The sequence below is a fragment of the Pan troglodytes genome, chromosome 11 (genome assembly GCF_028858775.2).
Source record: "Pan troglodytes isolate AG18354 chromosome 11, NHGRI_mPanTro3-v2.0_pri, whole genome shotgun sequence".
Lineage (NCBI taxonomy): Eukaryota > Metazoa > Chordata > Mammalia > Primates > Hominidae > Pan > Pan troglodytes.
In genome coordinates, this window is record NC_072409.2 from 35403559 (window position 1) to 35430626 (window position 27068).

Here is a 27068-nt window from a genome sequence, read left to right on the forward strand (position 1 = left end):
TATGGTGAGTAGATGTTTTTAATTGATAATTTCACCAGTTGTTTAATGTGTTCAATTTGTAATTAGAGCTGTCAAGCAACTTTCATGACAGGAAGATCACCAACTGAATGAGATGTTTCACTTTTCCAGTGTGGTATAATGTCCAATCCATCTTCATGGTAGTCCTGGAACACAATCAAATCAGAGTCAAATGAGATGCTAAAGCTTTTCCCAGAAGTAGTGGTAAAGTAAAGGGCATCTACCAAATGCTGAAGGTTTGAAAATACACGGACTTCAATTATGTCATAAAGTTCTCCTCATTGTTTAAACAAATTAGAGTTTCTACCAAAAAATGAGTACAAATTCCTCAACTGAAGATACTACTTCAGAACCTTAGGTTTCTGAGTGATTAAAACTAAAAAACTGATCTCATATACCTTCGTTGTGGGATAAATTGTCTCCCCTGAAATTTACATGTTGAAGTCTTAACTTCCAGCACCACAGAATGTGACTGGGTAGACAAGGCCTTTAAAGAAGTAATAAAGGTTAAATGAGGTCATTAAGATGGACTGTAATGCAATATGACGGGTCTTACAAGAGATTAGAACACAGATCCACACAGAGGAAAGACCATTTGAAGACAAAGGGAAAACATAGCCACATAGAGGCCAAGGAGAGAGGCTTGAGAAGAAATAAACACTGCCAATGTCTTGATTTTGGACTTTCAGCCTTCCAGAACACTGAGAAAACAGCTTATTATTTAAGCTACCCCGTCTGTGGTTTGTTGTCATGGCAGTCCTAGCAAACCAATCTACCCCTAGTGCATACATTCTAAGAAAAAGTTACCAACTATATCTAGGAAAAGTTACAGAGGGTCCAATTGATATTCTTTGTCCTGGGTTTAGGAAAATAGATATTGTGAATATGTTAACATGTAGGTTTGCATAAATGGAGGAAATGAAACAGAAGTTTCTGAAGAGATGAATGAAACTTGCTAAACATAATTGAAAAGCATACTTTATTTCAGATCAATTTATTCAGTAAACCAAATTAGGAGAAATTAACTAAAACTCTAATTTGTGTATAAGTTAGAGAGCCCTTTATGAAATAAATAAGTCCATGAAGTTTCAAACTTTCAACATTCTGCAGATGCCCTTTACTTTGTTTAAATAGGAAAATTTAAACTATGATGAACTTTAATATTTTCCAACTTTGTAATATTTTTTGAATTTAGGGAAAGTTGGGTGTTACTAGGACATATTCTAATAATTTTCATTTTTAAGCTTTCTTCTCAAATGCCACCCGCCTTAAATCCCCTTTTGAAATCCCATTCTCCTCTTTACTATCATGCTTAGCCCAATTAATTCTCCATTTCTTCCCCTTAAGTATCATCAAAGCAAAGCCACTTACTCAAATGACTTTTATTGCAGGTATGGGACAGCAGATGAAAACAGCATGAAAAAAAAAACCTTTAAATTACATATTAAACATCATTGTTCTAAAATTAGATGGCTATTACACATAAGGGTAAATTTCAGTTTACTTATATCTTTTATTTCTAGGGTAACCTTTCCACTTGTGATAACTTTCTCCAGCAAGAAATGCCAGCTATTTTCCTTCCCTTTCAAAAACAAAAAGCTTATCTCTTATGTAGATGAATTATTTTTTTCTAATGTAAACTTCCATATGTGCTATGCACTGGGGCCTCATCTTTCATGTTCAGCCATCCGTTATGCCATTAAGTTACTTTACCTAAGACAAAATATCTCTTCCTAAGAGGAAGTTGTCTTTCCTTGTAAATCAACTGAATCAATCCATATGAAATTTTAATTTTTCTTTCTTGCCTCCTTTTATAAACAATGATTAATGACCAGGTACAACAACAACCTGAAATTAATAGGTAACTGATAGAGATTAAAAAATAGTGGCTCCTCTCACAAAACATCCTATACTAGAATATAAAATGCCCTAGTAGTAGTACATAGCAGAAAACAGAACACTGATGGGATAAATGGCTTGTGGACACACATATGCATGTGACAACTACTGAAATTATAATTTATTAAAATCCTGTCTTATTTTTCTGTCTAGAAAGAGCAGCAGGCATAGATCTTCCATGGCAATGTGCTAGAGAGAAAAGCTGTCCCAGAGCTTCTTCCTGGAGCATTGTGCTGAACCTCTGTGGCCAGTGACTGCTGCTTTCTCTGAATCTTATTTAGGCCACTCTGTTTACCCAATAATTTATCAGCTTTTATTTAAGTTGTTCCCAATTAGGTATCTATATATGATATACATTATGCTCCATCAGGTCTGTTTTTTAACCATTAGAAAATAACTCATTTTTAATATACCAGATAGAAAAATTCTATGTCTATACTTATATCTGAGACATACATGTGTATATGTAGATATAGATAATATCAATTATCTATCTAAATCTGTATATATAATTGATACTGTGAATTACCAATTATCTATCAAAATCCATATAGATAAATAATTGATACATATACACATACATATGTATGTATATATACTTACATATTATATATATACAATTAGATATATATATAATTTCCAGATCTGAGCCTTAATGGGAATTAGAAGTTGAGATTAGTTTCTGTCTTTCCATCTTATCTGGTTACAGAGGTATTTAGAGTGGAATAGTATAATAGATATTGGTATTTTGGGGACAAACCAAGATATGAAACTAGAAGTTTAGATGATATATTGGCACAGTTTAAAACTAGATGTAAGAAACACATTTTATAAAAGGCAAAATATTCTAAAAAACATTTTCTAAAAGCCATATTAGTCATAGACAAAAACGAGCTACTCTGAAAGGTAGAGCACTGGTCAAGTAGAGAGTCCAAGGAACACTCAAGAGACATACTTTAGAGGTAATTTATGTTAAAATTAGCTGAAGGAGTTTTATTTTATGTGTATATATATATATTTTATATATAATATTTATATATTTATATATAAACATGTATTATATATATTTATATATTATATAATTACATATTATGTATTATATATTATAATTATATAATATATATGATGTTAATGATATAATATATAAGTATATAATTATAATATATAATATATAATAAGCATATAATATATTATATATTATATGTATATATACAATATTGTATTGTATATATACATATACATATATGTATATATGTATATGTATATATGTAATGTATATATACATATTGTATATGACGTAATATACATATTGTATATGACGTAATATACATATTATGTATATGACGTAATATACATATTATGTATATTACATGTATTATGTATATTACATAATATACATAATATGTATATTACATGTATTGTTTATACTGGATAATATACATATTATGTATATTACATATATTATGTATATTGCATAATATACATATGTATATTACATAATATACATAGTATATTACATATATTATGTATATTGCATAATATACATATGTATATTACATATGTTTATTGCATAATATACATACGTATATTACATATGATGTATATTGCATAATATACATATGATGTATATTGCATAATATACATATGATGTATATTGCATAATATACATATGATGTATATTGCATAATATACATATGATGTATATTGCATAATATACATATGATGTATATTGCATAATATACATATGATGTATATTGCATAATATACATATGATGTATATTGCATAATATACATATGATGTATATTGCATAATATACATATGATGTATATTGCATAATATACATATGATGTATATTGCATAATATACATATGATGTATATTGCATAATATACATATGATGTATATTGCATAATATACATATGATGTATATTGTATAATATACATATGATGTATGTTGCACATATTATGTATATTACATATATTATGTATATTACATAATATACATATGCATATTACATATATTATGTATATTACATATATTATGTATATTGCATAATATACATATTATATATATTACGTAATATACATTATGTATATTACGTATACATTATGTTATGTTACATTACGTAATATACATTATGTTATATTACATAATATACATAATGTATATTATGTAATATACATTATGTATATTATATGTATATTAGGTAATATATACATATTATATATATTATGTAATATATACAATGTAATATATATGTGATATGTATACTATGTAATATATTTAATGTAATATATTATGTAATATATATTACATATTATATATTTTATATTATGTATAAGATATATAATATTCATATCATATATTAAATATGTTTAATATATTGTAATATAATATAAACTATATTTAATATATTTAATTTTATATATTAAAAATTTAAATTTACATATGAAATATTAAATAGATATATAAAATATGTATATAATATGAATAATATATTTAATCTATTATAATATAACGATAATATTATATTGAATTATATATAATACAACATATAATATATAGTATTATATTAAATAATAGATATGATATATAATATATAATATTATATATAACATATTATTTATTATATGTATAATATATAATATATAATACATTGTATTATCTTTATTGTATATTATATACATATTATATACATAATAATATATAAATATATGTAATATAATATATAATTATTATATGTATAATATACATATTATATATAATAATATATAAATATATAACATATAATTATATAATATATAATATATAATTATATAATATATAATATGTAATTATGTAAAATGTGATATATAATACATAATATATTATACGTTACATATGTTATATAATATATATGATATATAATATTTATAATTATATAGAATGTATATTATATATAATATAATTATATAGAATGTATATTATATATAATATATTTTATGTATATTATATATTATATAATTATATATAATATATAATGTAAAATATAATTATATAATATATAATATAAAATATAATTATATATAATATATAATATGATATATAATTATATATGATATATAATTATATATAATATGCATAATATATAAAATATATAATGTACAGGATATATTATATATCAGATATATAATTTAATATAATATATATAATATACTATATATAATATATTTATATGTTTATATAAATATATATCTATATAAGATATATATAAAATATTTATAAATATATTTATATATTGTAAATACATATGTAAGATATACATATATTAAATTTAATATAATTTAATATATACTTAATATAATTTATTTCTTATAAATATAATATATGTAATATATTATATATATATTTATATAATATATAATATATAAATATATATTTCTGTATTATGTATATATTTATATAATATATAATATATTAAATATATATTTATGTAATACATATTTATATAATATATTAATATATATGTTGTATAAACATATAATATTTAAATATATATTTAATATATTATATATAACATATTAAACATATATTTATATATAATATACATATTAATATATAACATTAATATGTTATATATAATATATTAAATATATATTTATATATTATATATTTATATATTATATATAATATATATTCATATAATATATAATATATATATATAATATATATAATATATATTTATATAATATATATAATATATATTTATATAATATATATATTATATATTTTTATAATGTATATATTATATATTTTTATAATATATTTTTATAATATATATATATTATATATTTTTATAATATATATATTATATATTTATATAATATATAAATTTATATAATATATATATTATATATTTATATAATATATATTATATATTTATATAATATATATTATATATTTATATAATATATATTATATATTTATATAATATATATTATATATTTATATAATATATATTATATATTTATATAATATATATTATATATTTATATAATATATATTATATATTTATATAATATATATTATATATTTATATAATATATATTATATATTTATATAATATATATTATATATTTATATAATATATATTATATATTTATATAATATATATTATATATTTATATAATATATATTATATATTTATATAATATATATATATTATATATATATTATATATATATAATATATAATTATATATATATTATATATATATAATATATATATTATATATATATATAATATATATATATTATATATATAATATATAATATTATATATTTATATAATATATTTATTATATATTTATATAATATATTTATTATATATTTATATAATATATATTTATATATTATTTATGATACATATTTTTATATTATTTATGATATATATTTTTATATTATTTATGATATATATTTATATATAGAATTAGTTTTTAAGTTCATTTTTGGTTCTTAATCTTGCTATCAATAAAATCATACCGTTTCCTTTTTTTTCCTATCAACAGAAATGCACTTTCAAAGTTTATGGATTTTTATAAATTTAACTTTTTTATCCAAATGCCAAACTACACCATACTGTGATTTGTTACTCACATATCCTCTCTGTATATACCCTGAAAATCTTTGATTTTGCCTACCGTAAAACTGCTCATATGATGACTATTGCAGCTATGTTCTTTTGCATCCAATAACTGAGAAAGTATAAAATAAACCACATATAATAACTTATTAATAACTATAAAATTGATTATTGAACATATTTAACACCTGGAGTACGTTTCTGTTTATATGTTTGCCAAAATATGAATAAATAAAATTTATTCATATTTTACTTTATTTACACAAGCAATTTTATTTTATTATGGATTAGGGCTCAGATTAGGCTAAAGGAAGAACTTACATTTGAATTATTTAAAAAAGAATAATTATAAAAACTGTCATAAACTATATACAAGGCTTAGAATGGAACTGTGCTCCCTTAGAAAATATTCAGTGTCTTCAGATACCATATTCAATATGTTCAAAACACCGGAATTATTTTATCTGATGTATTTACTAATGAGGAATTGTCCAATGGTTAAAAAAGTAGACCTGAAGGAACATGATATAAAAATACTAAATGACTGAAAGGAGACCAGGGGCTGTGTATGTTTGCCTCATGTATTTGTCTGTATTAAAGGCAGGGCACAGTGGCTCACGCCTGTAATCCCAGCACTTTGGGAGGCCAAGGTGGGCAGATCACTTGACGGCAGAGGTTTGAGACCAGCCTGACCAGCATGGTGAAACCACATCTCTACTAAAACAAAACAAATAAAAATTAGCTGGATGTGGTTATGCATACCTGTAATCCCAGCTACCAGAGAGGCTGAGGCAGGAGAATCACTTGAACCTGAAGGTGGAGGCTGTAGTAAGCCTGAGATCATGTCACTGAACTCCAGCCAGGGCAACAGAGGGAGACTCGATCAAAAAAAAAAAAAAAAAAGAGAATGATCTAAGTATTAGCAAGTTATTACTTTGTGATTTGACAAAGATACATGTTGCAAAGGGAATTGGAATAATATCACTTTCAAAATTCCTTTCATATTTTTCCTGGACTCTCACTTTTTAAAGAGGCCAAACTTTGTATAAAAATTATGCAAATAGCTACAACACTTGCATATAAGTTTAGGATGTTTATGACCCTTAGACATACCTTTTTCTCTAGAGACAAAATTTTCTGTTTATTTCATAAATAAACTTTGGAACACTTTATTGTATAAAACCACAGAGCAATGGTTTTGGATTTTGCCATCTCTTGCAAAGTTGAGCCCTTTTGGAATTGTATTAATGGTGCCTTATCCTCTTAGCCATCACTACCTCCCACATTTTTCAAAATCGGTTAGCTTCACTTGGACCCCATTTTTGTCACTCATGTGGTTTTATCAGGTTTCAAGTACCATTACAGAATGACTGTCACCTTTTCTATAGAAATAGCTTAAGTTCCTCAACCTAAAGTACCAAAATTCAGTAAGTTACTTAGCCATCAAAGCTACGTGACAATGTTAGATATAAAACATTTTTTATGAAACATAAGTATTTCATGTCCCCTAGTACTTGAAAAACCTGTTTTAAAGTTACACTAAAAGTTAAACAAAATGAAGGGGGGTAAAAAATCTTCAAACAGCTTACAAATTCACAAAAGAAAAGAATGGAGAACAATGCATATTGTCCTCTTGGTGCAAAAATAATAAATGAAATAATAAAAACAAAGCCTTTTATTTGTATGTGCGTATATGCATGTATGTACTGTTTCAATGTTAACTGTGACTCTCTCGATGCATATATACCAAGGAAGTCCTTATCTTGGAGGGGTTAGAGAACATTAGTAATCATTACCAGATAATCTTATATCTAGTTGTTATTTTTTGTAATGGTTTCTAGAATCAATATTCTTAGGCATACACTAGTATTCTTCCATTTTTCTTTGACTTCAATGTTTTACATCCTGCTTCTTAGTCCCTTTTTATTATTACATAATGGTTGATCTAGGATTCTATGCATATTTTTAATTTCCATATTTGTTCAATACAGCACATTCCTGCAAATACAACTAATGTAAACTACTAAGCAATGTGCAATACTTACTGAGCAGACACAAAGGGTATAGAGAGTAGGAACAGTAGTAGGAGGAGAGGCTGATTGTGAGCAATTATGAATAGAACAACTGCCTTCTTAAATTCTGTAGTAGATCTTTAAAGTAATAATATAATTTTATGTAATTTTAACGTAACTATACATTTTTGCAAATATACATAGGATATGAAGAAACCGAACCTGTGGTGCTAAAGAAAAATTCTCCCAAATCCACAAACAATTACACTACATAACCACAGTCTAAACGTTGGTGTCATATGAGATTCGTTCAGATTCAAATTCTGGTTTTGCACTATCTGTGCAAATTTATTGTTACTTGACCTTTCTGAGCTTCAATTAAATGGAGATATATTAGGATTGTGAGGATTAAGTGATAATACGAGGAAAGCGTTTAGCAAATAGTAGTAAATAAATAATAGTCATTTTTCCTGCTGCTGTTATTTTAACTTAAAAAAGATTTTGTGGATTAAGCATTTGTGAGATAACTTGAATATGATTATAATTATGCAATAATTTTGTATTTTGCCACTGCTTTTACAAGGATTTTCTTGATTATAAAGTAATTTGGTATAAAACTTTTCACTTGGTACATATTTAACTTGGTATATGACAACTTCTATGCACTTTTTCAGTAATTCTTATTTGTTTAAAATTGATTGTATTGATTTCTCATGAAAATAAGTTTGAATCAATTAGCGATGATAAAATTATTGCATATTTTGATGCCACCAAAAATGATATGGGTTATTTTAAATTTTCTATTTTTGCTATATTGATGTATATATATATATATATATACACATACATGTAAAATGTAATAAATTCAATGTGTACACATATATGTATGTGTGTATAATACATATATGTGTGTGTATATACACATATATGTATGTGTGTACACATATGTATGTTTGTATATATGTGATATATATATAAATTGGTTATTATTACAAAGATAAAAGTGTTGGCAAAGATGTGGAGAAGCATTGCATGTTCTCTCTCATTTGTTGTATCTAAAAATTAAAACAAACTTATGGAGGTAGAGGGTAAAAGGATGGTTATCAGAGTCTGGAAAAGGTAGTGGGGAATTGAAGGAGAGATGAGAATCGTTAATGCACAAAAATTAGAAAAAAATGAATAAGACCTACTATTTGATAGCACATTGGAATGACTATAGTCAGTAATAACTTAACTGTACATTTAAAAATCACTATAAGAGTATATTTATATTGTTTTTAACACAAAGGATAAATCTTTGAAGGGGTGGTTACCCCATTCTCCATTAACATCTAGTCTCTGATAGTACCATTCCTGTAATCCAAGCACTTGGGGAGGCTGAGGCAGGTGGATTGCTTGAGCCCAGGAGTTGGAGACCAGCCTGGGCAACATGGCAAAACTCTATCTCTACAAAATACAAAAATTATCTGGATGTGGTGAAGAGCTCTTGTAGTCCTAGCTGCTGGGGAGGCTGAGGTGGTAGAATCACCTGAGCCTGGGGAGGTTGAGGCTGCAGTGAGCTGTGATCACACCATTGTACTTCAGCCTGGGCAACAGAGAGAGACACTGTGTCAAAAAATAAATTAGTCTATGAAAAATATCTGGAAATGTAAAATGTAAGCTGAGAATGACTATTTTGAAGGAGTCAACAGTGTGATGTTCTAGGAGAATTGCATTCTATGGAGAAGGAACAAGTGTAAAGGCTTAATATTGTAAGGTTACATGTGGTAAAATATTTTTAAAAATCCAATGCAACAAGTACATGGTAGACAAAAGGAATAGTGTTGTCACATGAGGGCAGAGAAATAGTCAGCACACAGATCATTAATGGATTATAAGCCAGAGCAAAAGAAAAGTTGATGGTAAGTGTGGCATCAGTACACTAGAAAACTTTGACCAAGGGAGAAACATGATGGTTTCTATATGAAGAATGGGATATGGCGTTGTGGAGAGACATGAAGCAGGGGCTTCCCCTGCACTTAGAGGGCTTTGGAGTTTTCAAGTAAGAGATAATGGTTGATTGGACTTTTAGTGTACAGAAGTGGTAGAAATGTAATGAATTATACCAACTCGAGTATTTTGTAGGTAGACAGGATAGGACTTACTACTAGTAGGCAGGGTGAAGAAAAAAGAGTAATTAGGGATGACTCACTGATTTTGGATTAAGCTACAGACTGGATACCAGCGTCATTTAATGGGTTTGCCAGAACTTGGAGAGAAAGAGGCATTGGTGGAGGGATGTCAACAGTTCTCTTTGGGATTTGTTAATTTTGAGATACCTGGAAGCTAGTCAACTAGATGCTTAACTAAGTATTTAGATATGGGAATATGGAGCTGAGTAAATAAGTAAATACTAGGTTTAAATTATAAGATTCAACAGCATAAGAATGGTATGTAAAGCCATTTTTTTCATTTTTATTTTTTATTGGAATAACTGAGAAAACAACATAGATGTAAATGAAGAGGTACTGGAATAAAAGGACACTGCTATTAAATTTAACTACATGAAAATTCTTAGTGATGGTGCACCTCAGTAGGATATTAAAGGTAGAAGCTCAATTTTCCTGTCATTTTACATTACATTTCAATCTAAAACCTGACTTTTGAATCCTATTGGTGAAAATAATTTTAAGGGCCTTTTTATAGAGGAAAAAGAGGATTTGAAATGATTTCCTAAATCCTCAGAGAGATGGTAACATTTCCAGAAAAGTTTAGCAATCTCAACACATAATTTTACTATATGCAGAGGAAGATGATGAGCAGGTTCCTAGAGGGATTGGGAGGAGAACAAAGGGCCAGGATTTGACTCCCTCTGCCATTACAGCTGACCCAGGCTAACAAGGTGTGATCACCTGGCAGATCAGGAGTTACAATAACCACTGACTCTTAGTCGTTGATGCAGGAGGGACAGGACCCAATGTTGAGTGTTAAAGAAAAACAATTATTCCTTACTCTTCCTTGGAAGCTAGCTCTTAGGAACATACAGACTAGGAGACCCTTCCTTTAATGTCCAAGAGAAGCTTTATGTTGCATCCAAAGTTTATGTCAGGAAGAATAAAAAGAGAAAATCATTTAGCAAGTTCTGCAGCAACACTGAATTTATTTAAGAAAATGTTAAATCAGAAATAAATGAATTGTCATTTAATTGAGAAGTTCAAGGATATTGCATTTTGCTTAATACTGCTTTTTTTTTTTCCTCAAATCAATAGGACTTATGGGTCACAACAGAGTTTAATACGGTTTTAAAGACAGTAAGTTAATTGTTTCCACATCTAAATAAATATTATGTATATATTCTTACTCTTTTACACTCTGTTAAATTTTGGTTAATTTAGTTTTGTGAAGTATTTAGCCATTTATCAAGTAGCTCTTTCATATGCCTCATTTAAATTTGTTCTTGTCGGTAATAAACAATTTTGAATTTCATCCTTCTTTCAATCAAAATAAATTAATATTTTCTATTTTAAAACTTTGGATGCTTAATTGGTAATAATATCATCTATCATAAGCTAGTAACCTCTCCCTAATGACAGACTTCCTTAACCTTTCCACGGACACTTTTTAAAGCTTCATTTATTTCGTTGTCTCTCCATGTTCTTTGAATATTTCTTAACATGAGAAAGTCCAAACTTCATAAAATTCTAAAAGAAATGTACTCAGAAAATTACAGAGATAATATAAGAACAGTGTCAATTTGAACCTTTAGTTTGATTTTTATTATTTTAAATTTATTTAATTTGATCAGTAAAAGCATATTTATCGTGTACAATATGATGTTATGAAGCATGTATACATTGTGGAATCCTGAAATCTTGCTAATTGACATAAGCATCACCTCACATGGTTATCATTTATGCGATGAGAGCACAATGTTCATTCTCTTAGCATTGATTTTTCAAGAATACAATATATTGTCATTAACTATAGTCACCATGCTATACAATAGATCTTTTGAACTTATTCCTCCTATCTAATTATAATTTGGTTCAATTATTATTAAATCTACTATGTACCCTCAAAAATGAAAAAGACAATAATTAATTCAATCTGGCTTAAAATAAAACAAAACTGGCCGGGCACGGTGGCTCACGCCTGTAATCCCAGCACTTTGGGAGGCCGAGACGGGCGGATCACGAGGTCAGGAGATTGAGACCATCCTGGCTAACACGGTGAAACCCCGTCTCTACTAAAAATACAAAAAAAATTTAGCTGGGCTTGGTGGCAGGCGCCTGTAGTCCAGCTACTTGGGAGGCTGAGGAAGGAGAATGGCGTGAACCCAGGAGGCAGAGCTTGCAGTGAGCCGAGATCGCGCCACTGCCCTCCAGCCTGGGCGACAGAGAGAGACTCCATCTCAAAAATACATAAATAAATAAATAAATAAGTAAACAAAACAAAACTGACTTACCAAGTGTGCTTCTTTTGGATTGGAAGTGGCACATCCAACAACCATAAACATGACTGTGGTTGTTTAAACTTCAGAAAGAAAGACGTAGGCTCATCGGGTGGTAATACATTTTTTTTTCTTTTCTTTTACTTTTTTTTTCTTTTTGCCAAAGGAATGCTATATTTACTTGAAAGTAGGCTTTCTACAAGGTGTTTAACTTCATTTCATGGCTCCTATATTTTTTTGTATCTGTGGATGCAGCTTGAGATTATTTTAAATCTATAGATACAACATCTGTCTCCTTGGATTCTTTAAGCCTTCATTAAACTGTGTGTGTGTGTTTGTGTGTGTGTCCATAGATTTAGTGTCATTATCTTCAACATCCTTATCTGAATATTCTTCTTTAAATCTTTCTAGAGATCATTCATTGAATCCTTCATGTCCCCCAATTTAAGTATATGTATTCTTCAAGTCTTTCAATGGATCCCCCCTTAATTTTTCTTAACATCTTTCTTATATATTTTTATAAATCTCTGCTGAGTTCTCCTTTGTATCCTTCTTTACCACCTTTTAAAAATTATTTAATTCTTTGAGGCCTCTTGTTTTCTCACAAATTCAGCTGCAGACTACCACTATTGTTTCATCAAATATGCTTTTGAATTATTCTTTCGGTTCAAATTCTTATCCAAGGCCTACTTGCCCTTCTTTGCATCCTTCTTTGCATTCTTCTTTGCATCCTTCTTTGCATCCTTCTTAGCATTTTTCTTTTCATCCTTCTTTGAATCAGCAGATTCTTTCTCAGTATCTTTCTTGGCAACTTTCTTGGCATCGTTCGTGGCGTCCTTCTTAGACTCTTTCTTGACATCATCCTTTGAGTCACTGTCTGTACTACTGGGCTTCTTCTTATCTTTCTTACCTTTTTTAATCTCCTTTGCATCTTTCTTGGCATCCTTCGATTCATCACCTTTGTTTGCATCTTTTTTTCCATCCTCATCCTTCTTTTCATCTGCTTTTACAGCTTGTAATTCTATGGCTGAATCCTTGCCCTTCTTTGAATCCTTTTTACCTTTTTTGCTATCTTTCTCTGTACCTCCTTTTTCATCTTCAGATTCTGTTGCCGAGTCTTTGCCTTTGTTTGAATCCTTTTTATCTTTTTCGTTATCTTTATTTGCACCTCCTTTTTCATCTTCAGATTCTGTTGCTGAGTCTTTGCCCTTCTCTGCATCCTTTTTACCTTTTTTGCTATCTTTCTTTGCATCTAGCTTTTCTTCTTTTCCTTTCTCTACATCGTTGCCCTTCTTTGAATCTTTTTTTCCGTGTTTTAATTCTGATTCTGAATCTGTTGTGTCCTTCTGTGTTGTCTTGTCTTCAACTTTCTTACCAATTTCTGGGGATAAATATTCAAATATTTCTTAAAATGGGAAAATCCAAACTTGATAAAATTCTAATAGAAATCTAATCAGAAAATTACAGAGATACTATAAAAACAGTAAGTTATCTCTACCTGCTGCTTTAGAATCCACCTCGACAGTACGAGTTGGTTTGAGAGGCTGCCTCCTGGCAGCTAAATAAACAGATGGTCTCTCAGAAATTCTCATTAAAGAACGGTACATCCATAATGGTTGTCTATGATCTCCTCTTAATTGTTCTTCATCAATTATCTGAAAGATGGTTACAATAATGATGAACAACTTGTGAGTGAATAACACAGTTTGTATTAATATATCCCAAATATATTTTAATTTCAACCATAAAAAGATTTTAGCTTTTGTTAAAAAATGGGGAAGTTTGAGATTTCATCCTTTATTTTGCTTTTTTATTGTCATCCTTTTTTTTTAAACTAGTGAATAATCATGCCCATTTGGAGCTTACTTTCAGTTTATAGGATCTTCATAGCTCCCTCGGGATTTTAGGTTCAAATTGGTAGACTCATGGCATATCTTCACAATCATAGGAGGCTTTTTAAACTGTATGTTCTTGAGAATTCTTGGAGTATCTTGCCCACCTTCTATTTCTAGGTAAATCAGAAACTATTCTCTAATATCTAATAGTTTCAGATTGAGGCATATCTTAGTCTATTTTCATTTTCAGAGTCTCTGGAATTTAGAATGCTACTCATGGTTAAAGATAAAAGCCTGAAACTCCTATTGCTTGGCAGATATAAATTGAGTATGATCAGATTGGTAACTGAAATAATGAAATCTATAACAGGGAATGTTAATTTGAGAGAAATTATGCATTTTGTTTTCAACTTCTAATTAAATATGTACAAAACTGAATGGCAAAAATAGCTAATCTCTGTACAAATATTAACAAAAATGGAAAAATAAATTCAGCAAGAAAAAAAGAACTTTGTTCACTACTAATGGGTTACATTTTTAAAAATAAACAAGTTAATGATACATTTATTTTGTGAAAACTTTTCTTTGAGCATATGCTTATCCCATGTTGACTCCAGAAATATTGCGAAGTATTTATTTTCCAATACTCTGAGTCCTGAATTCTATATTACAGAACTGAGGAAGTATTAAAGGTATAGTGTAATCCCCTGACTCAAATGAGGGATTTCTCCAGCTGTAGAACATTTCCTGAATGTTCACACTAACTCTAACATCAGGAACTCCATAATTTTGTGCTCCTTGGAAACAATTTTTACAATGTGTGGTTATTGAAAAAAATAGTTAATATGAAATAAAGGAGCAACTGTGTACAGTAAAATGCAAATAAAATATATCTATTTTCTTTAAGTGGTAGACTTTGAATTATCTCTAACTGTGCTGTTCAGTAGGGCATTTCATAGCCACATGTGAATTTACTTTAATTCAATGTAATTTAAATGTAAAATTCAATTCCTTAGTTGCACTAGCCTCATTTCAAGTATTTAATAGCCTCGTTGGACTACAGAGATAAATATTCCCATCACTGCAGAAACTTGTTGGTCAGCTTTGATCTATAACACATACAACTATACATGATTTCACAAGCTTACTACTTAGTGATTACTTAAGACTAATTATAATTACTTATTGTGGTTATAATTATTACTGAGTTATTACTTATTACTGATAATTATAAAATCTTTCCAATGCTTACAGAAACCGTATTGTCCCGTATTTGAGAAGGTTTTGATCTCCTTTTGGTTCCTGGCCGTTGTGGTTTGGGAAATAACAGGGCAAAGTGTTGCTGATTCCATGATTTTTTGCTTAATTCACTGACTAAAATAAGGGAGACAAAAAACACATTTTGGAGTGAATAGAATTCCATCAGAGCTGAAATGGCATTACATGTGCAACGTATATCATGTAAATGAATAAACAAGTGATTCAAATTATGACTTCATTTATTTGGTAATGTTTGCAATTTTCTGTTATCAATATGAGAAAATAATTGATTTTTCTATTTTGAGCAGTTTTACAGATAACTGTATAAAGCAGTCATTGCAAAACTAGCATAACTATAATATAAATGGAAAGATTCAGTTTTACTGCTTCCTTTTAAATCTCTCTCTTCCAGTCTAGGTTTTTGCTTTATGCTTTTGGTTAGTATACAATTTTATTAATAACAGAAAATAACTACTTCTGTAGCTCCCATAGTACTTAGCGCAATGCCAGCATAAATATTCAGTAAATACATGATTTAATCTAAGTGCTAAGACTTAAGATCCCCTTAGTTAATAATAACTTTCCAAGCTACAAGAGTAAATGCAGCCGGGCGCAGTGGCTCACGCCTGTAATCCCAGCACTTTGGGAAGCCGAGGTGGGCTGATCACGAGGTCAGGAGATCGAGACCATCCTGGCTAACACGGTGAAACCCCGTCTCTACTAAAAACCAGGTGTGGTGGCAGGCGCCTGTAGTCTCAGCTACTCAGGAGGCTGAGGCAGGAGAATGGCGTGAACCCAGGAGGCAGAGCTTGCAGTGAGCCCAGATCATGCCACTGCACTCCAGCTTGAGCGACAGAGCAAGACTCTGTCTCAAAAAAAAAAAAAAAAAAAGGGGGGCAAATGCTATACACCCAAGAATGGTATCGTTATGGGTGACATATTTTGTAAAGGAAAATGACAAAAAGCCTACAGAATGGTGACTGGGTAGGTGAAGTCGTCTGGAAACTATAATACAAATGATTAAAGTTATTTAAGTTGCCAATGAGGCCAATGAGAGATTTCATCCTTGTATTTAGACACATGCAGCATTAATGTGTGGAAATAATAGACATTTCCTATGAGTTTTCTAAAGAAAATAGGAACAATGGGAAAAATGTACAGAAAAAAATTATATTTAGGCTCAGTATCTGAGGGGAAAATACTTGATATTTGAAGTTCTTCAAAATCAAATACCTTTGCCTTGTCTAGTAAAGAAATTTGGGGCCAATTATAAGCTGGATATAATCTATCAAGAATGTTGTAGAAGAAATTCCTGACATAAACAAGAAGTTATTTATCCAATTTCTACATTGCTTTTCAACTGTAAGATTATCTGATTGTATGAATTCTAACATGTAACTATTTCCGGCTTTCATATACTGAACATGTTTACTTAAACTTCCTTGGATTCAAAACAAAGCAAAACATATATAAAAGGTGTTCACTGGGCCTGTAAGAAAGGTTCCTTGGGAAATAGTTAATTATCAATTTTATTCCATGGCAATGTTTGCTTTATCACTTTGAATGGAGGATAATACTTACCATAAAATTAAGCACACATGTTTTGTAATAAATATTGAATGCTTTCTTACCTGGAATGTAATTATCATATGGCCCAAAGTTTACTCTTTGGCTATTAAAACAAAAAAGAAAGGTTTTAGTTAATTTATATAAAAATCACTGTTTTAAACTGTCATTATTATACTCCAGTACCTGCAACCAACAACTAGAGAAATATTTCACAATCTCAGATATCTTTTGTTATATAAGATTACTTCATCTCCAGGATAATAGAGATGAGCAAATGTGTTTTCAAATTACAACAGTACTAAATAATGGTCGATCAAACAAACTATATATACATACATGTATCACATATATGTGTGTATATTTTCAGATGTGCAATTTGTTTATATGTGTGTGTGTATAAGCAAATTGCACATCTGAAAATATACATTTAAAAAATTACAAAAACACAGTTGAATTATTTTTTCCAGTTCATGCTCCAAATTCTCTCTTAATTGAATTTGAAACAAGGTATCACTTTGTAAACTCTATGCTTATGTAAAAGCATATCCTCAAAATAGTCTCAAAAAACTCCACCAAATCCAAATTATTAAATGGCCTATGTGTGCACCTGTGAATTTGTGTGTGCATGTGTATATGTCAGTGTGGACCACAAAAATTCATAAGGAATTTCATTACTTTTTAAAGAAAATCTGAAAAAGAAACTATATTGCAAATTGTTTTCCATTTATAGGTTCCCATTTGTTTTATTACTATCTTAACGTGTTTGTTCCCACGAAGGAGTGTTTTACAATCTAATTTTTATTTATTGGTGATGGAGACCAATCCTAAGATCTATTAGAGAAATATTATTGTACATTGTTTCATTATATTTTGGATATAGAGCCATCGTTGGTCATGAGTGAGTTTGAGGCTTTTGTGCTCATACACAAACACACACGTGGTGTTTATTTGACAGTGTGTAAAACTTAAGGTTTAAGCATAGAAAAGCAGTATCTTGATACCTTGACTAAAGAATGAAGCTAGCAGCGTAAAACGTGGCACATTTTTTCGTGCTATAAAAATTTGTATTAGCTGAATAATATTTAATATGTTTTCACCAATAAGTTATCCAGCCTATCATTTTCTTAAACTGAGTACATGCACCAAAATTACTTGCCCCATCATATCTGAATCTCTAAATTCAGATCCAGTCAAAGTACATTTATATACTACAGAAGAAATGTTGATACCCAACAATGATTATGAACTGCATTATTCCAAATGCTCTCGAAGAGGAAAGATTTTAAGTTCATGAAACACTATTAAACTTGAGATTTTCAAAATAGAATGATCTGTTAATTTCTTCTATAATTTCTAGGACATATTATTTAATCACCCAGCAATTGAATTTGAAATCAATAATAAAATTATCTAGACAATATGTAAATATTTGAAAATTAAACAGCTCCTTTTAAAGAACCAGTGGTCCAAAAGGGATCACAATGAAAACCTATTTAAAAAGAAGCAACTGAACAATAAGATAATTATGAAAATGATAGAATACTGCTTAAAAGTTCATAGAGAATAACTTACAGTTTTAATATTTTATATTACAAAAAATGTTTAAAATCAATGTTTTACATCTCTCCATTGAAACTAGGAAAACAATATAAGAAAGAAGTAGAGGAGGAGTAAGTATGTTTTAACTCATTTTCAAGGCTAGTATAAATAACCCAAATCCTTTTGAGGTCAATACTAAAAATGCATATTACAGATGAATATCCCGCATTATTATAGACACATAATTTCTTAAAATTTAAAAAATCATACTGGCAAACATATAAAATTGCTAATACATCATGACCATCTGGTTTACTTTCCAGAATATGAGGTTGGTTTGACCCAAAATCAACCAATGCAATCATTCCAATTGACAAAATAAATAAGAAAAATCATCTGATCATTTCAGTATATGCAGAAGAATTTTTTAAAGAAAGTAATATGCATTCATAATTAAAAAGTCAGAGAAAACCAGCAATAGAGAACATAGCCCACAGATTGATAGAATACATCTAGATAATGCCTATTTTTAAAATCAAACTTATTGGAGGAATATTGACTGTCTTTCCTTAAAAATCAGAAACAAGGCAAAGATAAACCTACTGTATCTATTCAGCATTTAAATCCAGATCCTATTTTGTTTCATAAAGCAATAAAAGCACTAAGATTGAAAAGGAAGAAGTAAAATTGTCTTTATTTGTAGAGGATACAATTGGGTAAATATGATATCCAGTGACATCTATAATAATAACTGTTAAAGCTGCCAATCAAATGTAATAAGTTTATATGATACAGAGTTTAATGAACTATACTTGTTTAATGATTATATGATAAATAGTTTAAATGAACTATATTTCTATATACCAGCAAAATTAGAAGATAAAAATTTAGGAAAATTAATTAAAACTTGAAATAACACAAAAGCAAATTATACAGAAACAAGTTATTAAAGTACATATAAAAGCTGCGTAAGTGAATTAAAACTTTTCCTCTAGGAAATAAAGAAAAGGAGGAAAACAAAAGTCCACAGAAAGACTTAGACAAAAATGTTCATAGCAATTTTATTCACAATAACCTCAAACTAAAAGCAACTCAAGTGTCCATCAACAAAGGAATGGATAAACTAAGTGTGCTATATAAATGTAATGGAATACTTCTTAGCAATCGAAAGGAATAAATTACTTATATGTGCAATATAGAAACTTTAATGAATATAAAGGAATATTATATTGAAAGAAAAAGTTCAGAAATACTAGCACATACACAATATAATTTTATTGTATTCACTTCAAAAATAAGCAAGACTCTATAGGGTAACTGAACAGCCATTGGTTGGAGAAAAGCAAGTTGGATTGACTGGAATCTGTCATAATGTATCTTTTTTGGGTGATCAAAGTTTTCTATATATTTCTTAGTGTTTATGAGATTAGAGTTAGTGACAGTTCAATACATTTTAACCTCTTGCATTTTTAGTAAGAATCATTTATAGGAACCCAAACAGCAATAAACCAAATACCCTTGCCCTTACTGACTATGCAAATGTGTGTGATAAGCAATTAAAGCAATTTGATCTTTTGGATTTGATAGCACTTTCCCACTCTTTAAGTCTGGCTCTGCTGGTGAGAGCATCTCTTTCCTTTCCTTTCTGGTACCGTCAAGTAATTATCTAGGTCAGGGTGCATTTGCATTCAATTTTTGACATTCTTATTAAAAAAACTTACAAACTGTCTTATTGAAAATAAACTGTTAGTATATCCCTTATTTTTATTTTGAGATATATTTATATGAATGTAAATGTATTTTCACAATTTTAAAGTAAATCCATAAGATCTAATTTAATGACTTAACCTAAGAAGAGGGAAAAATGATTATTAAGTCAAAAGGTTGTTGTTGTTTTTTAATAGGACTAATGCTTAAATTAAATTAAAGTGTCTGGATATATATAAGGAAACACAGTAATTAAGGCCTCATATTTACCAAGATAAAATGGAATGTAGAAGCTAAAATTCCACCTTCACTTCAAGCTTATATATTCAGTCGCTTCAAAATCATTTTCAGTAACTGTGCATGTTCTGAGGTAAAGAAGGTTTCCCATTGTCAACAATGTAGAATATAATGTATTTGCAACTTTGAAAAGAAAACTAGGATTAAGTTTTCTGAAATAAAAAGTAGACAAGCAAGAGACATGGGGGACTTTATTTCTTAAGAGAAAAATCTATTTCTATTCTACCACCACAAAAAATTTTTTCAGGGGTAAACATTTAACCAAGTTTGTTTTTCTGATTATTTTTCCTTTTAGTCTGGATTATATTTTAATCTAAATACAAAATCCACCCATCTTTACTCTTGCCTGTAACTGTATCTCTGCTTAGATGTGTTTTAAAAATATATAGTGGATTCAAAGTCAAAGGATTTAAATGATATATCTTCCCCAGTTACATGTGAGTTGTTCATAGACCTCCTGATTGTATGCATATTGCCAGATATCTTGCCAGTAGACTAGATTTTTGGAATCTGCATCAGCTGCAGGGAAAAGAAGACCATAAAAGACATGGTAGAAAGTTTTCTAGTAGCTGACTGCAGCCTGAGCTACTCTTCTTGTATTTGCTAGAGGAGTCTCTGTGTAAAGGCAAGGTCAACTGCCCCAGGATTACTGTCTTGCTGAGGAATGGCTCTGTGTGTAGTAAGATTCTCTGTCTTTCTCTAACATTTTCTGAAGCAGTGTTTCTTAGCATGGGTTATTTCGAACTCCTTGCCCAGAGAACATTTTGCAATGTCTGAAGACATTTTCCTTGTCACAATTGTCTATGTGTATGTGCGTGTGATGATACTAGCATCTAGTTGGTAGAGACCAGGGGTACTGTTAAAAATATTATAATGCATCTTACAATGGACAGAATGCTGGATCTCCCCTACCCCCAGCACCTACTAATCCTCTATTCCAACAAAAAGTTTTCTAGACTACGATGTGAGTGGTGCCAGGATTTATAAAACCTTTTCTACATCAAGGTGAATCCCTAGACCAGGATAGTAAGAGACGACTTTAGTAATGCTACTCAATAGAGAGAAAAACATAAAATATACATTAGATACGAGATTGGGAAGCTAATATTGGAATTTTAAATGTTCATATATTTAGATACCCTATCTCACACCAAATTTTTGTGATAACCTCTCCTACCTGTTTCAGAAATCTTAGTTCTATTCAACATTATAAATGGGCTGAGTTGACGAACACAACCTAAATTTGAGGCCAAGGCCAGAAGTGATGAAACTATTAAATGGTATAGTTGAGGTTTGGATAGAGCAAAGGTATTAGAGAAGGAATAAGTGGGAAAGGAAAAACTGAGTTCAAACAGAAAAATTTTCTTTATCACATACAAGTTGATAGCCATGGGCACAGAAATGTTAAGTCCAAAACTAAGGCTCTGCCATTCTTAGAAGAATTCAGTGAAAAGACAAATGGAGTCGAAAATTAATTTTCTGCATCTTAAATTTTGTGTGTTCAATGAATTGGGAGCTGTCACTTGAACTCAAAGAAATATGCTAATTTGTTATTAAGAATTTTTATGTGTGCTTTTCTGGCTAATGGTGAGGCCATTTGATTATGATTTCTATCAGTTTCCTCCTACAAAAACCAGAATGTTTTGGGATTACACTAGAATAACACCATAGAAAATAGCCATAAGACCAAAAAGAGGTTTCTAACCATTGTGGTCAAGTTCTCTGAAAGCTATTTGATGCTCATGATAACAATATTACCATCGATATTTTGCAGTGCTTATATATTTGAAAGTAATTAAAATACAGTGTAATTCTGCCATGTTAGGTGCCAGAACATAGATTTTTGCATAGTAGGCATCAATTTACTCAGCTTCTAAAGTAATCATGACAAATGCATTTAAACCTTTACCAAAAATTATACTTTAATCATTGTTTTATAACAAAATGGGCACCAGTATCTATGGAAAGCCTATTTTATTTTTAATATTCATGTTTTATCTTTCCTTTAACAATACTGCTAAATTAAGGCCCACCCATACTTTATATTACAAAACTCCATTCCTTCACCTTTGTTGCATGCCCTCTGTGAAAGGGTTTACAGAATTGAAACGTGCTCTTTACCTACCTTATTTTGACACAGAATAAATTAAGCTTAAGTAAACTACTGTCATATAACTTACTTCTCATATCTGGATTATCTGCTTTACGTTACAAAGTACTTCCACATACTCAATATTTTGCAAGAGGGATACCATTAGTATTCAGTTGGTCACATTTGGATAGAGCTGCCCCACTTTTTACTAAAGGTTAACACTGCGATATAATGCCTCCTCTAAAATTCAGTCACACTCATCAGTCACTATTACATACACAAAAATTATTCGGAGAAATTTCCAAGTGGTTCCCTGACTGAAAATCTGAATTATTTTATTTTATATTACTCAAAATGCAATGTGATAAAAAAATCAAGTAAGACTAGCGTAAAAAAACAAACAAAAAAGACTTATCCAAAGCCAGGTATCTATTTTACTGAAATGCATGCACTAGCTATATCTTAAATCAAAAAAATCTATTATGTTGCTTGAGAATCTTTGTCTGCTTAAATGCATTATCTTTTGCTTATGAATGGCATCATAATAATATAATAAACATCTCTTCATACTAAAGAAGTTAAATGTAAAGCCAATGAGTATTTCAGTTATTTTAAAACATAAAATTTGACTTACAATCTTGGGAGAGACATTTTCCCCTTATGACTTGCCAGGACTTAAGTATTGTTAAGTTCAAACTGGTGATGTTGAAAGGTGACATCATAAAGAAGCCTAGAGCACTTGGAATTAAAGGGGCAAAACAAAAGGAGACACTTGTGTTTTTATGTTCTCTAAAATTCTAAGATTAATATTTACTTTCACTTATTACTGACTAAATCTATCTAGGAGTTTTAAAATTAATCAATTGATTTTACACTTTAATAAAATATTGGTTTTATTTTTTTCATGTAATTGTAACTTATTGACTGATATGGAAAAAAGGTAAGTCTAAACATTTATCTGTGAGGATCAGCTGTAATCCTAAATTCCCTTTCATTCCTGTAACTTTTGTTAAATCAATGCATAACTTTACATGTCTTTCTCTCATCTTAAACGTATTGTTTTCTCATACATATAATATTTTTAACAAAGCTATATGCTTTTTAAACTTATAAATATATGCATTAGTACATTTTTATTAAACTCATAATCTTACCCCACTAATAAATGAATACTAGTACTATATAGAGGCATTTAAACATGTTGCTCTTATTTAGCTCTTTTTAAAATATCTTAGCTATTTTTTGTCTTAAGAAATAATTTTATTAAATATAAGCTTCTATAAGAGGTAAACTACAGAAATATTAGTAGTTTGACTCAAAGTTTCTAGCTGATCTTACACAATGATAAATTATAGAGGCATTGGAGCTGGGATGGGAGCCTTTCCATAATTTAGATTTCTGTGATCTGATTACTTCACTATCTGACTTAATGAGAATATCTACTGAAGTTTTCCTGAAAAGTGATAGTTTAATAAGTAAAGTATAATGTCTAATTCTATAATATTTTGTTGAGCATTTTATAGTCTATAGTGGCTTTTGAAAATATTAATCTCTAATGCATTTACTCTATCATCATACGTTAAAATCTAAATAATGACTGGGCAACAGTCAATACTTGCCTTCTGCATTATCATCTCTTTAATTAATCTCTTATTGTCATTCTTAATTAAATGTGTATGATCTAGTAATATCTTAGCCAATGACATTTTTATAATGAGCATGTGTCAGTCTTCTATTGCTACATAGCAAATTATTACAAATTTAAGACATAAAACAATACTCATTTTTCATCTCATAATTTTATAATTCAAAAGCTTAGGCAGGTTTAACTAGGTCCTCTGCTTAGTGTCTCACAAGACTGAAATCAAATTGTCAGCTGAACTGTGTCTTACCTGGAGACTCAAAGAAAGAATCAGTGCCTAAGCACATTTCAGCTGGTGGAATTTAATTCCTTGTGGCTGTAGTTCTGATATCTCTGTTTTCTTCCTTGCTGTCAGCTATGAGCTGCTTTCTGTGCTTAGAAACTGCCTAAGTTCCTTCTCAAATACCTCCCCCTACATCTTCAAACCTGAAATATTTCATGGAGTCCTCATAGTTAAATCAGTCTTATCTTTTTTCAGCCTTCCTAACCACTATCAGTTGAGGAAAACCTTTGTTTCCTAAAGGGCTCAAATGGTTAGATTCAAGCAACCTAGATAATGTATTTAACTTAAGGATCAATCGTACTTCATAATGTAGCATATAATGGGAATGCTGTCTCCTGTTATTCACAAATTCTGCCCACACTCTGAAGGAATGGTTGTTGGGAGCCTTAAAATTTTGCCTACAACATATCAAATGTTAAGACTAAAAGTCTACTATAGAATATGAGGATTAATAGAAATATATCAAAATATACCATCCATATATTTATATATATCAGCCATATAAATATATATATAATATCTTTAGATATTGCCAATGTCTATCCAGCATCAGCACTATAACCATATATTAATGTTTTTGTGGTTGTTTTTAAGCTTAGAAATCATGTCTTCAAACATAAATATTCTACTTTATAAATGTGTATATATACATATTTTTAGGGTTTTAAAGATTATACAGTTATTTGTATACATTAACTCATTTTTTCTCTAATAACAATGTAAAGGTTAGGGGAGGTTGTCCTTGAACAAGATGTATTTCCTAAGAGTTTGCAATATGTTATTAACTCAGAAACATGGCTTATAATTTCATCCTTAAAATCAATATATATAATTGTAGATTCTTCAAGCTTGTAATAATTTCAGTGAATCTGTGTTTCACATATTTATATAGCATGTGCATATATAATGTGTCTATATGTATGATTTGTATATCTACTTATTAATCTATCTTTCTATTCATGTATCATCAATTTATCTCCCTCTTCGTTTCACAAAAGATTTAAGACAATAAAAAGGGTGTATAAATGTAGAAATCACCTTATTAAATGCATTCTAAGACATTTTACACAGTATAATACTTTGTATCATTTCCAAAAGTTTTATTTATTATTTACATGTAATAATTGTACATATGTATGGGGTACAGTTGTGGGTTTTCAGTGCATGTATATATTGTATAATAATCAAACCAGGGTAATTAGCATGTTCGTCACTTTAAACATTTATTATTTGTGGTGATCACATTTGTATTAGTCCATGCTTGTGTTGCTATAAAGAAATATCTGAGACTGAGTAATTTATAGAGAAAAGAGTTTTAATTGGCTCACAGTTCTGCAGGCTGTACAGGAAGCATGATACTGGAATCTGTTTGGATTCTGAGTAGTCCTCAGAAAACTTGAAGTCATGGTGGAAGGCAAAGGGGGAGCAGGCATGTCCCACGGCCAGAGCAGGAGCAACAGGTCGTGGGGGTGTGGGTACTACACACTTTAAAACAATCAGATCTCACGAGAACTCACTCGCTATCATGAGACCAGCACCAAGGGGATGGTGCTAAACTATCTGAGAAATCCACTTCCATGTCCAGTTACCTCCCACCAAACCCCACCTATAACACTGAGGATTACAATTCAACATGAGCTTCAGTGGAGACACAGATCCAAACCACATCAACATTCAAATATTTTCTTCTAACTATCTTAAAATATGTAATACAGTATTATTTGCTATAGTCACCCCGCTGTGTAATAGAACACCATAACTTATTTTCATGTATAACTTTGTACCTATTGACCAACTTCTCCCATATCTCCCTTTCGCTATTCTCCCCAGCCTCTGGTAACCATTATTCTACTCCTCACTTCTGT

General features: G+C 29.4%; 1 protein-coding gene across 3 annotated transcripts; it reads right to left on the bottom strand.

The window, feature by feature from the left end:
- On the bottom strand, positions 1-27068 carry CYLC2 (cylicin 2). Of its 3 annotated transcripts, none has more exons than XM_054657871.2 (8): positions 26988-27068; positions 23913-24016; positions 17706-17746; positions 16067-16188; positions 14478-14634; positions 12995-14360; positions 7301-7416; positions 1-164 (listed from the first exon to the last, which is right to left on the bottom strand). In XM_054657871.2, exons 2-6 carry the CDS (start codon positions 23927-23929, stop codon positions 13666-13668), a joined length of 1032 nt encoding a protein of 343 aa, XP_054513846.1. In that variant the 5' UTR covers positions 23930-24016; positions 26988-27068; the 3' UTR covers positions 1-164; positions 7301-7416; positions 12995-13665.

What these genes read in the sequence shown, in the direction of transcription:
- CYLC2 (XM_054657871.2), bottom strand. An exon ending in ATATGATAATTACATTCCAG is followed by an intron (nt 16,189 to 17,705) that starts GTAAGAAAGCAT and finishes CCCTTATTTTAG; the next exon opens with TCAGTGAATTAAGCAAAAAA. An exon ending in GGTGGATTCTAAAGCAGCAG is followed by an intron (nt 14,361 to 14,477) that starts GTAGAGATAACT and finishes ATTTATCCCCAG; the next exon opens with AAATTGGTAAGAAAGTTGAA.